The following is a 13,020-nucleotide window of genomic DNA, read 5'->3' on the forward strand; positions in this document are numbered from 1 at the left end:
GTTAAACAACAATCAGTTTGGATTCCGACAAAATAGAGCCACTTTGGATCTCATCATGAAAGCATAGACAAATATCCATAATGCTTATGAGAAGAATGAACATCTCGTAATGGTGCCGACCGGGCTAGCCAGGTAGGTAAAGTGCCTGCCTGGCAACACAAAGGTCGCGGGTTCGATTCCTGCCTCGAGCTGGATATCACAATGGTGCCGAACCAACCGGTTGGTTGGATATCCCGGCCACGATACACGAAGGAAGCAAAAAAAACTGATTCCTTCATGTATTGATCACATCATACGAAATAAATAAATAAATCTCGTAATGGTAGGTTTGGATATTCAAAAGGCTTTTGATACAACCTGGCGGTATGGCATATTGCAAGAATTTTACTCCCTAGGATTACGAGGACATTTACAAAAATTTGTTCAAAACTTTCTTCAACACGGAACCTATCTAAACAAGTAAACAGTGCTTTCTCGTATCTTTACTCAGGAAGAGGGTATCCCACAAGGATCAATACTTGGTGCTACTCTTTTTTCACTTAGGCTCAACACCATAACTCAGAGCATTCCCAATACTGTAGAACTATATATGTACACCAGTGATCTCACTATATCTTGCAGTTCAAAAGATATTCATACCATTCAAAGATGGCTATCCCTAAACAAGCTAGAAATATGAACAATGCAAAATGGATATTGTATGTCTGAACAAAAAAAACAGTTGCAATTCACTTCTGCAAAAAACACAAGCTGCATCTCGAACTTCGGCCAAAGAATCACCTGATCCCTCTCACCAGTAATCTTCAATTCCTAGGTTTAATGTTGGACACCAAACTTAAAAACTTCATTTCTCACATAACATATCTCCAAACTCTCTGCCTGAAAAAAAACTTAATTTGCTCAGATCCATTTCTGCCATGAAATTGGTTGCCAATAGATACTCCCTTCTATTTCTGTATCGTGCATTTATCAGATCTCGTCTAGATTATTGTGCTGTTGTCTATGACTCGGCTTTGGAACATGTGCTGATACCATTCAAAGACACTGCGGCACCAACTGCAGAGTCTGCAGTGCCCTCTGAACTGCTCTAGGAGCATGTAGAACCTCCCCTGTCCAAAGGAAAATGCTGCTCCTCAGTTATGCAGCCAAAATTCGGTCGCCCAGCCCATCAACCTCTTCGACCAATGTCTGTCAGCCCAGAATGGACTGCATTCTACAACAGCAAACCGGCAGGAAATTGACCCACCCACTGGTATTCGTCTAAAAGGTTTATTGTGTACCCGGAACTTTCAATTTGACAATACAGGCTGACCTCAATTAATTTGTCCCACGAGTGCATCGCACAAAACGGAAATGCATTAATCAAATATAATAATCAATAGAAAAAATTATAATTGGTCCTTGACCTTCAGGACTGTCCATAATGGATTATAAAAAGACCTTTTAAATAACTTTTTAACTTTATACCATGTAAAATATAATGAAACTAATTATGGAGTTAAATGTTTATTGCATAAAACATAGGTTCCCAAACTGTTCTCCTTGGAATATTTAAAATTTTTGAGGAAGCATAGCAATACTTGACATCTGTTGGACGCCACGTGAACTACTAGCTCAAGGTGGTAGTTCACAGTTTCAACACTTCTTATAAAGTTGTTTGGACCTAACTACCTAATAAACGGAACTGTTAGGTATTTCTTTGGGTATAGGTGTACTGCAAAAAAATTACTGAGACGCTAAGGGCGCTGTGATCCGAGAAAGTTTGGGAACCTCTGACATAAAATACACAATAAAGAAACAATTTGTTACAGAAATTGAAGTGTTAACTTTCTCTTTTCATCAATCAATTTCTGATAGCCGACAACAATCTTCTCTGGGCCTGGCGAAATAAATATTGCAAAGAATCTCAAACCTTTTGTTTGAGGTTCTCTGAGTTACAAAAGATTTCATCTAGTTCTTTTACTGTTATCTCCTCCGTGGTAACATTTTCATCTGGCTCATTTAAAAATTAGAATTTTTAAATGCAAGTTGTCATTAACTTTATTAACCGGAGACAAACAAATAACATGTCTTCTTCCGATGGTTGCGGGAACACACTGAGGTAGTCAGCAGGGAAACGTTTGTTTATTGCCCATCTAACATGCGGCAAGCTTAACGCTAGATTCAAATCTTTTTCAACTATCACATAAAAAAAAAGATCGCGGTAACTGAAAATTTATAAAGTGAAAAGTGGTTTAATTTTTTTCAATAGCGGTAACTGAAAAATGCGTTAATCGAACTCATGTTATGTGAGGCCTGGCTATATACATAAAGAGACTGATGTACCTGATCCACCCTGGTCTGTAAAATTCATTCACTGTGATACCTATTTTCATAAATGGTGTAGTAGTAGTGGCGCCATGTGATGCAAGAAAACAAGTTTGAGCTTATGCAGCATCAGCCAAAAAAAAAAAAAAAAACATACCATTCCGCCTCTCCAGTTCCTCCTTAAATTTATTTAACCTATCAACTTCCACAACAACAGATGGAAGCTTGTTCCAGCAATTAACCACCCACTGGCTAAAGGCAGATTTCCGCACATCTGTTCTACATCTGTCTTTTCTTAATTTGAATTTATGCCCACTTAGGTTCGTAATCTGAACAAGTGGAAGGATCCCCCCTCAGAATTCAGCTTGCTCGACCCATTGAAGGGCTTATACACCTCAATCAGATCAACGCGCAGGTGCCTAGTATCCAGCCACTGCAATTGGCAGAACTCAAGCCTCTCTTGGTAAGAGGATCCCGTCATTCCCCTCACCAATCTTGTTGCCCTTCTCTGTACACGCTCAAACAAATCTACATCCTTCCTAAAATGAGGCCTCCAGACCTGTACGTAGTACTCAAGCCATGGCCTGACCATTGCCTTATACAGAGGGACAATCACCTCCCTCTCCCTGCTAGCAAAATTCCTATATATCATTGACAAAACCCCATGGCCTGCCCTGGCAGCCTGTCTGCATTGCTCAGAAAACGTCATATCTGACTGCACAATTACTCCCAGGTCTTTTTCATTTTCTACCCACATTGAGTGTAGTACCACACAGTTGGTACATTCCTCTGGGTTTACTTCTACCCATATGCAGTATTTTGCATTTATCAAGGTTAAACTTCAGTTGCCCCTTCTAGCCCATCTGCCCAAGTTATCTAGATCGTGTTGCAGTAGCACACTGCCATTACTGTCATTAACAACCCTGCCAACCTTTGTATCATCTGCAAACTTCGACACTAAACCTGACGATATACCTCATCAATATCATTGATAAATATACAAAACAGCAGTGGACCCAACACAGAACCCTGTGGGACTCCACTAATAAAATTAGTCCACGAAGAGCAGCACCCATTCATTACCACCCTCAGTCTTCTCCCACTCAACCATCCTTTTATCCATTGTAACAACTTACCCTTAATACCATTCTGCTCCAATTTACAGTAGTCTTCCATGTGCAACAGTGTCAAAAGCTTTCTTGAAATCCAAATATATACCAAAATTATTTTTTGTATCCAGTTCCTTTGTAACCACATCATAATATCCTATCAAATTTGTAAGACAAGACTTTCCCTTAACAAACCCATGCTGTGTCTGAATTATTGCTGCAGTCTTGTCTAGATGATCCTGCAATGCATCTTTAACCAATGACTCCATTATTTTATCCGGAACAGAAGTTAAAATAACTGGTCTGTAATTACTCGTGTCGCCCTTCGATCTCCCTTTGTGAATTGGGGATATATTTCACATCCCCTGAGTCCAAGGATGCTCTCATAATTATGGCTAAGGGTTTGCTTAGTTGCTGTGTCGCCTCCTTTAATATAACTGTATAGATCCCATCCACCCCAGGTGCCTTTCTTATGTTTAACTTAACAATTTCTCCTCCACATTGCTCTCAGTTATAACAAAATCATTAAGCACCATTCTAAAATTTGATAACCTTCTGCCATTTTCAAACCTTAATAACTCCTCATGTGTGAATGTAGATACAAAATACTCATTCAGTTTGTTTGCTATCTGAGCAGGATCATCAACAACCGAACCATCGATATACAGTGGACCAATCAGATTCATCCCCTTCCTTTTAGAGTTTATATAAGTAAAGAAATCCTTGCTGTTTTTCTTAGCATCTTTTTCCAAAGATTTCTTGTAATCTGACTTCGCCTGCCTAACCACCTTTGTGACCTGATTACAGACTAGCTTATATCTGCCATAGGCTTCTGAGTCACTTGATATTCATCCCATGCATTTTTCTTCTCTGTCACGAGTCTCATTAGTTCATTTCATTACCATTTAGGCCTAAACCTTGAACAATATTTCTTAATAGGTATGAAACTTTTAGTAGATTAATTCCACGATTAATTCCTTGAATGCTTCCCACTTAGAATTTACTGTTGGTAACATCGTTAGTTGATCCCACTGTACAGAATTTAAAAACTGTCTGAGTCCACTGTACTAACCTTTACGAAAGCAAAAACCCTTTCCTTTACCCCTGATGGTAATTATATCTTTAAATAAATCCCACATCAGTACAGTGTGATTACTGCCACCTAATGGTTTCTTTATCTGCAAATTCCTAATACACGAATGATCACTGCTATTACCCTCTCTGGTTGCCTCTCGAACATACTGCTGCAGAAAACAATCATCCAATAAATCCACAAAAGTCTTACTATTGTGTGAATGACCAACCCACAAGTTCCAGTCAATATTTGGGAAGTTAAAATCCCCCATTATAAGACATTCGGATTTATAGCCCACTATTTCTCTGTACAATTGTTCATTGTACTCATTCAAGTCATTAGGCCTGTAACACACTCCTAGTCTTATTTTTGCTTTCGCAGTGCTTATGTCACACCAAACTGACTCAACAGTGCATTGTTCATCTATGTCAACTGGATGCACTTCTTTTGATTTTATGTTTTTTCTTAATTAACGGCATAACACCTCCTCCCTTCCTATCCTGTCTATCCTTTCTGTACATGATGATTGCTATCAGTCCCTGAAACCCCCAGCACCCCTCGCTCCAGGTTGCTACTTATTCTAATAGAAGTTGTGCAAGAAACACCTTCACCTCTGCCTGCAGCTGCTTTTAACCTTTTAGTGTGTGAATCCCTCCAAGCTAGTAGTTTTCCGACCCACCTAAGACTGCCTCGATAGCATCAGCAAATATTCGTGCACCCTTTCTATTTAAGTGTATCTCATCCCTGTAGAAGCAGTCTCTCCTGTTAACAAGCACAGACCAGGCTGAAAAAAATTTTACCTCTTGAGACTTGCACATTTCCTCCAGGTCCAAATTGATTGACAAGGCTCTCATCATGTACTCCCTCCTATCGTGTCTGGGCAGAATTGTCGACACTTTCAAATTTAACCCTAATTCACAACTTTTTTGCAACATTGACCTGTACTTGTTAAGTAAATCTGCAGATCACCTACTCTTAATGTCACTGCTGCCAATGTGTACAACAATATCACCTTTTGTGCCCTTAAAAGGTGACATGCTTTACGTCATCAACTTTTGCCCCTGGCAGACATACACTGTTCCCCTTCCCTCTATCCCTTTTACACAATATATTCCCCATCTCCCTGAGAATAGTCACCAACAATAACTAGTTCCTTTGGAACTAGTTATTGTTGGTGACTTGGACAAAGCTTTCTGCCTTGGAGATTGCCGCTGTGTTGCCTGATGCCCAGGAGTGAGCTCTGGCGTTGAGTTAGGCAGCTGAGAGCTTGATGGGCCCCTCATATTAATTTCTTCGAAGGCATCTACCCTGCACCTCAAGCTCTCATAGATGCCCAGTAGAACGCTGAGTTGATGCCTAATTTCTAGACACTCTCCACACCTGGCACACACAAAGACATCCTCCTTGGCTAGATCTTGTTCTGTTCCAGAGAGTTCAGCAAACATTTCACAAGTTGCACATTTTTTTAGGCTGTGATGCGTTGTAGAATTAACCCCCCCCCTCAGTTCTTCCCTGAGTCACAGCACTCCTGCCACTTTGTGCCCGTTGCTTTGCTGCTCTAGTCTGGGGCATGATATTTTAAATTAATAAGATGAATAAATTTAATTATTAATTGTCAATACTACTCTATCTAATAGAATCCTAAATGCAGTGATGCGTATTACGCTATATAATTATACGTTAGAGCTGCCTAGTTACCAGAATTAAAAATTTGAAATCCCTACTACTCTATACAAAAACCATGGCCCCAAGATTTGAACGAAATAACAGTTTTGCATATATTAAGTAGTAATCTACCAAAACTCTTTATCTAAATTAAAAATAAAAATAACCAGCGTAACAATAACTATAAGACTACGTATAAAGTACAATATAAAATAACAATTAGGTAAATAAAAAGGCAAAAACTTATCCTTTTTCAGAGCCTGTAATGCACAGCTGTAATTTTTAAAGAGAGTCAGCACCCTCAAGTAATGTCTTGAAAATGAAAGTATTAAACAACTTCATAAATAAAGGCCGTGCACTCAACAATGCTCAAATTTCCCTAATATGTACGGATGGTTTGAAAACAGACTCTGCCATTGGTGCCACAACTGTCTTTTCTTCTTTTACAGTTTCCATATCACTACCAGTTGAATGTGGTTATACTGCAGAATTATACACAATAATAGTCTTAGAAAATATTAACACTTTCAATGCTAGCATTGAAAGTGTTATTCCATGAGTAATGAGGGTAATGAGAGAGCAGATCAAGTAGTCCAACACCAGCAAAAAATACCAAGTTTCATATATAGATTATTTAAATCGTATTGAAAAAATCTATACGGTTCAGTGGTCCAAGACCTGGAAATCACAAATAAACAACAAATTGCTCCAAATCAAAGAGAAACCAGAATTATGGAATTCTAGCTACAGGAAGAGGTTGTTCTAGCAAGATTACGTATAGGGCATACACACCCAACCAATATGTACCTGCTCGTAAGGGATGTCCCACCTCTATGCATTATGATCATATCAGAAAAAGTTCTTCCTTTCACTGTCAAGTGCAAGAACCTATATCACCCGTCCATATTATTGGAAATGTTGCGAATCTAAATAAGCTATTTAGATTCCTGAAGCAAATACGAATTCCTATTATGCAAAAATCAGACCAATTAAGTACAAAAAAAAAAACAAAAAAAACAAGAATAGGTACATTTTGGCCCCAATTGCCCTTGTGCCCTGAAACATCCATACTAATACCAATTAAACCTGTAATCATGCAATGGCAGTCCGGTCTATGCAGAGTCCGAAGAGAAGAAGTTGTTCTTGCTCAGCTCCACATAGGTCATAGTCATCTAACACATTATTTGCTGGGGCCAGATGAACCACCTGTGTGAGGTATGTAATGCTATTTTAACCATTCATCACCTTTTCATAGAATGTCCTGTTTTTATAGAAGCAGTTGGTAAATTCATTAGCTTGTGTATTACCACTTTTAATAATCAGTCTGAACCATTTACACTCAGATTATAGGTGACAGAGACAACATGTCTGACCTTTTTAGCTTTTTACAATCTATTAATTTATATACAAAGATTTAAGTTTTATATTTTATATGGTTTTACTTAACTTTACCTTTTGACTTGCTTACTTGCTTGACATGATAGCCTAGATATAGGATACTAAAATGTCTAGTATTCCATTAAATTTGACTTCGCGCATTCTGGCCTCAGCTGGCAATGCACGATTAAACAACAAATCAATCAATCTGTAAGTCACAAGTGAATAACAAATTTCTCCAAATCAAACAGGAACGAGCAAGATTGTGCATATTTGCATACACACTCAACCCATATGTTTCTACTCATGGGGGACTGCAACCTCTATGCATGCATCATTGTTCATCACCTCTTACTGTCAGATGTATACTCTCAAAATATATGTGCTATTTCCATGTCAGAAAAGTACTTCTAACTCTCTTTCATGATTGTAAGAACCATTATTGCTCACCCACATTATAGAAAACGTGCAAATCTAGATGAACCTTCCTTAAGCAGATATAATCATATATCAATTCACGATATCCAAATGGGACCAAATTATTGTATGTGATTATAATACCAGAATAAGCAGATTTTTGCCTCAGTTGCCCTTGTGTCCATGGTATTGCTATGGATGCTGAAACATTCATATCACTACCATTCTCATGTAAAATTTACAAAGCTATCTATCCATAAGATTTGGGTATTAAGACAACAGCTACTTCATGTCTTCAACCCAGTTAACATTCCCTACTATATAAAAAACCTATTTTCTTTCTTCTGTCTAATGTGCAACTGAAATGGTAAGCTGTGGCCCCTCTCATATGAAGGGTTCTACTCTCTGTTGAATAAGCTGTAGCTGACCCTCACCATGCCATTTTTTGGACAATGACAGAAAATTTAAATTTGTCTTGGCTCAAGAAGTTGCTTCACATTAAGCTGTTGCTTGAAGATGATGGCCAGAGTAATGTTTCTATGATTTTTGCCCACCTTCATGAATTTACCCTCCATGTCTAATCATTAATTTATACTTAATTTATACAATTTAATTTTGGCATTAGAAATAAATTCCAATTTTTTTCTCTTATTACTTCCTTATTCATCTTTTCTTACCTTTCTGTTACCTTTTAGTTATGGCAACTTACTTAACAAACACTGCACCCTTTTCCTGTTCATTCTTTTTAAATTTGCATGTGTGGATCTCCAGTAGAGATCCACACATGCAAATTTAAGAATGTCCAGACACAAATTAAAATTAATTATGCTAAAAATAATGTTTAAGCATTTTATTATGGAAAAATTTGCAATATATAACATTGTAGCAAGTCCTAACTGTAAAGTAGTTATGAATATTTTGAGTGTTATGTATTGTGCTTGTTTATTTATTTTGAATTGTATTGTATTGTGTTTTTTTTTTTTTTTTTTTTTTTTTCCTTCTTAGACCTTACAACACTTTCAACAGAAAGATTGGCAGCATCAATTGTAGAGCAGGTTCTTGGTCCAGCATTAGCTATTACTTCAGCTGTTTCATCTGGTGTGCCTGACACATCAATATCAGCACCTGTGTATTCAAGTTCAATATCTGCGGTCGTGAATGAAGGTAACATTAAACGAGTGTTAAGTAACTAAAAAAAAAAAAAACTTCTTTTTCTGGTATTAAGCAGGTGAGACTGAGTTTCTTAATCAAGCAGACTTACTAACGTTGTATTTAAGTTATTTAATAAAATGTTTAAAGAGCCAGCTGACTAATCCAGTTTAATATCAGAGACTTTGTATCATACAGATATAAGGAATATAGAATTGGAATTTTGGAAGTAAAATGCATAGAGAAAGGATAGAAAGGGAGAACAGGATATGCTGCTAATTAAGAAATATAAAATCTAAGGCAGTGCATCCATTTGACATTGGTGGACAGTGCAATGTTGAATGAGTTTGGTGTGACGTAAGCACTGGGAAAGCCAAAATAAGTTTAGGAGACTGGCAAGATTGAGAGGCAACCAGAGGGAGCAATACTCTTGGTCTGATTATCACCAGTGATTATTCATGCATCAATAAGAATTTGCAGATAAAGGAACCACTAGGTGGCAGTGATCACAGTGTCCTGAAGTGGGATTTACTCAAAGAGGTAACTACCATCGGGGGTAATGGAAAGGGTTTTTACTTTCATAATGGTGACTACAGTGGTTTCTGACAGTTTTTAAATTCCATACAGTGTTATCAACTGCAAATTTAAAATCGGTAGCATTCAAGGAATCAATCTTGGAAGCTACTAAACTTTTCATAGCAACTAAGAAATACAAGGAAATTAGCCACTATCAGATTGTTTTTGTAGATCTTCAGTATCTATTAGCCAGCTATGAGCCATGGAGTTCAAAGCCTTGCAGTAATTGATGTAGCCCATGTACAGGTTGCAGCACTTTTTTGTAGGCTTGATCTATAACTGTGGCATCATTGATTGATTTCTTCTTGCATCCTTTCTACTGTTCGGCCATTATGTTCTGGATTTCCAAGTGGTCTGATATCTTCTTGGTTATGCAGCTGGTCAGGATCTTGTACATCTGTGGGAGACAAGTGATCATCCTCTATTTCAGTGGGTTTCTTGTATCTTGGTCTTTAGCTTTCAGATATGTGATTCCTTGAGAAACAAACTCTGGGATTGTCGCTGGTTGACTTATCATTTGAATGAACTGCTCTTCTAGGTGCTTATGTGTGCAAGTGAGCTTCTACTAGTAATTCTGTGCGTTATGTATTTCTGGGGTTCACCAGTTGTGGGACTTCCTGATCAACTGTTGTACTTCTTCCTGAATCTCTCATATCTTGTGTGTCCTTGGTTTTCTTCGGTTTTAGTTCTATTTTGGGGGCTCACCCGTTTTGTCTTCCTTCACTGCTCCTTATGTTACCCCAGAACTTGATTATCTTTTGCTCGAGTGGTCCATTTCCATCTCTCCCGTCTTGTCCTGTACTCTTGTATAAAGGTCTCTTTGTATTGGTATAGCCTCTTGTGAATGCAAGCCGGTTCTGCTTCAGTGTTTTTAAGTATTCTCCTATTCTCTTATTTTTGGTTTTGTGTTATTATTATTCTAGTTCAGTATTAATGTTCATATGACTTTCTAATGTATACTTATTAAAACTGCATATCAGTAGTTCTCAGTCATTTCAAGTCACTTGGAAAGGGAAGAGATGGGTGCATGGATAGCTGAGGTTCATTCACTAGACCAGTGGAGACTTTACATGCCTCTTCTCCGGGTTCCAAGCAGTTTATTTCAAAGTGACAATTCCTATTTAGTTTCTAAAAGGTTTTTTTTTTTTTTTTTTTTTTTTTTTCATCAAATAAGCACATTTTGCATTATGAACTGTAAGCAAGTCCCAGAAAGGGGAAAGGCGATTCTTTAACTAACAGACTAATCTTATTGCTTGGTTACCCTGGCAGCAATGCTCCTGTCTCCCTATCCAGAAATTTGGATGGTAAAGCTAACCCCTAGGGCCAAAAAAGCAGTATAAAATGAATATAATGGACTAACCACCATTTCAGACTGGCATTAGCAGAGCATACGATGCAAGAAAGCAAGCTTATGCAACATCAGCCTTAAATTTATATAAGCTATCAGCTTCCACAACAAGAGACGAAAGTTTGTTCCAGCTACCAGCTGGCTAAAGCCAAATTTCCACACATCTATTCTATAACTGTCTTTCCTCAGTGTGAATTTATGCCCTCTCAGGTTCTTATTCCAAGCAAGAGGAAGAATCCCATCAGCATTCAGCTTGCTCAACCCAATCAAGGCCTTATACACCTCAATCAGATCACCTCGCAGGTGCTGCTGTTTGCAGAACTTTAGTGTTACTTGGTAAGAGCACCCCTTTGTTCCCCCCACCAATCTTGTTGCCCTTCTCTGTATTCGTTCTAGCAAGTCTACATCCTTTCTAAAATAATGTTTCCAGACCTGTATGCAGAACACAAAGCATCGCCTGACCATTGCCTTATATAAAGGGATAATCAAATTCCTATATATCATTGACAAAACTCCATGACCCACTCTGGCGGCCCATCTACACTGCTCAGAAAACTTCATATCTGACTGCACAATTACCCCCCAGATCGTTTTCATTTTCCACTTTCCTGAGTACAGTACCACACAGTTGGTACGTTTCTCTTGGGTCCCTGCTACCCATATGCAGTACTTTGCATTTGTCAGGGTTAAACTTTAATTGCCACTTCCCAGCCTATTTGCAGTAGCTTAGCATTAAAAACGGACACAGATGAAAAAGAACTGCCAAAGCACTGGCAGTTCTTGAACACTCGTTGTCAACTGAACCTTTGAATCAACTCTCTTTTCATTATTCAAAGCTATCTTTAAAATGTGGCGAGATTAACTAAAAGCAACTCCGATCGTGTGATCTACTAATAGAGATCACACAATCTAGACATCTGAGTTGATATTAAAACTAACTTCCATAAATGGAATCCCAGTTACAGTCACTCCGCACTTAACTCCTCCAAAGGAGTTAAATCTTAATGGGGCAAATTTCTGCACATCTAATCTACAACTATCTTTCCTCAGTTTGAAACTGTGTCCCCTCAGGTTCTTATTCTGAGCAAGAGGAAGAATCCCATCAGCATTCAGCTTGCTCAACCCATTTAAGGTCTTATATACCTCAATTAGATCACCTCGCAGGTGCTTGCTCTCCAGGCACTGCAATTTGTAGAACTTGAGCATTTCTTGGTAATAGCACCCCTTTGTTGCCCTGCTTTGTACTCTTTCTAGCAACTCAACATTCTTCCTAAAATGAGGCCTCCAGACCTGTACACAGTTCTCTAGGTTTGACCTGACCATGGCCTTGTATAACGGGATAATCACCTCCATGTCCCTGCTAGCAAAATTCCTATATATCATTCACAAGACTCTGTGACCTGCCCTGGCAGCCCGTCTACACTGCTAATCGAACTTCATATTTGACTGCACAATTACCCCCAGGTCTTTTTCACTTTCCACTTCCCTGAGTGAAGTACTGCACAGTTGGTAAGTTTCTCTTCATTTATTGCTACCCATATGCAGTACTTTGGATTTGTCAACTTTAAACTTCAGTTGTCACTTCTCAGCCCATTTGCCTGACTTATCTAGATCCATTTGGAGTAGCATACTGTCGTTAACAACCCTGCCAACCTTTGTATCATTTGTAAACTTCGACATGAAACCTGATATAACTTCAACATTATTGATAAATAAACAAAACAAAAATGGACCCAACACCAAACCCTGGAGAATTCCACTAATAACATTTGTCCACGAAGAGCATTGTCCATTGATTATCACTCTCTGTCGTCTCTCACTCAACCATCCCTTTATCCATTGTAGAAACTTACCCGTAATGTCATATCTCTCCAATTTGTTCACCAGTCTCCCATGTGCAACTGTATCAAAAGCTTTCCTGAAATCCGAGTATATAATATCAAAATTGTTTTTGGCATTCAGTTCCTTTGTGACCACATCATATTATCCAATCAACT

At 38.3% G+C, this 13,020-nt stretch overlaps 1 protein-coding gene across 6 annotated transcripts in view; it reads left to right on the forward strand.

Annotated features, from left to right (window-relative positions):
* Positions 1-13,020, forward strand: part of HUWE1 (HECT, UBA and WWE domain containing E3 ubiquitin protein ligase 1) — a 1,105,343-nt gene that overhangs the window by 786,123 nt on the left and 306,200 nt on the right. For all 6 annotated transcript variants that reach the window (XM_090389849.1, XM_090389845.1, XM_090389850.1 and 3 more), the window contains one exon: positions 8,956-9,114. In XM_090389849.1, the coding sequence (XP_090245975.1) occupies positions 8,956-9,114 (159 nt within the window). The remainder of the gene's footprint in view (positions 1-8,955; positions 9,115-13,020) is intronic.

The sequence above is a fragment of the Mastigoproctus giganteus genome, chromosome 2 (genome assembly GCF_048544385.1).
Source record: "Mastigoproctus giganteus isolate SK-2022 chromosome 2, ASM4854438v1, whole genome shotgun sequence".
NCBI classification, from domain to species: Eukaryota; Metazoa; Arthropoda; class Arachnida; order Uropygi; family Thelyphonidae; genus Mastigoproctus; species Mastigoproctus giganteus.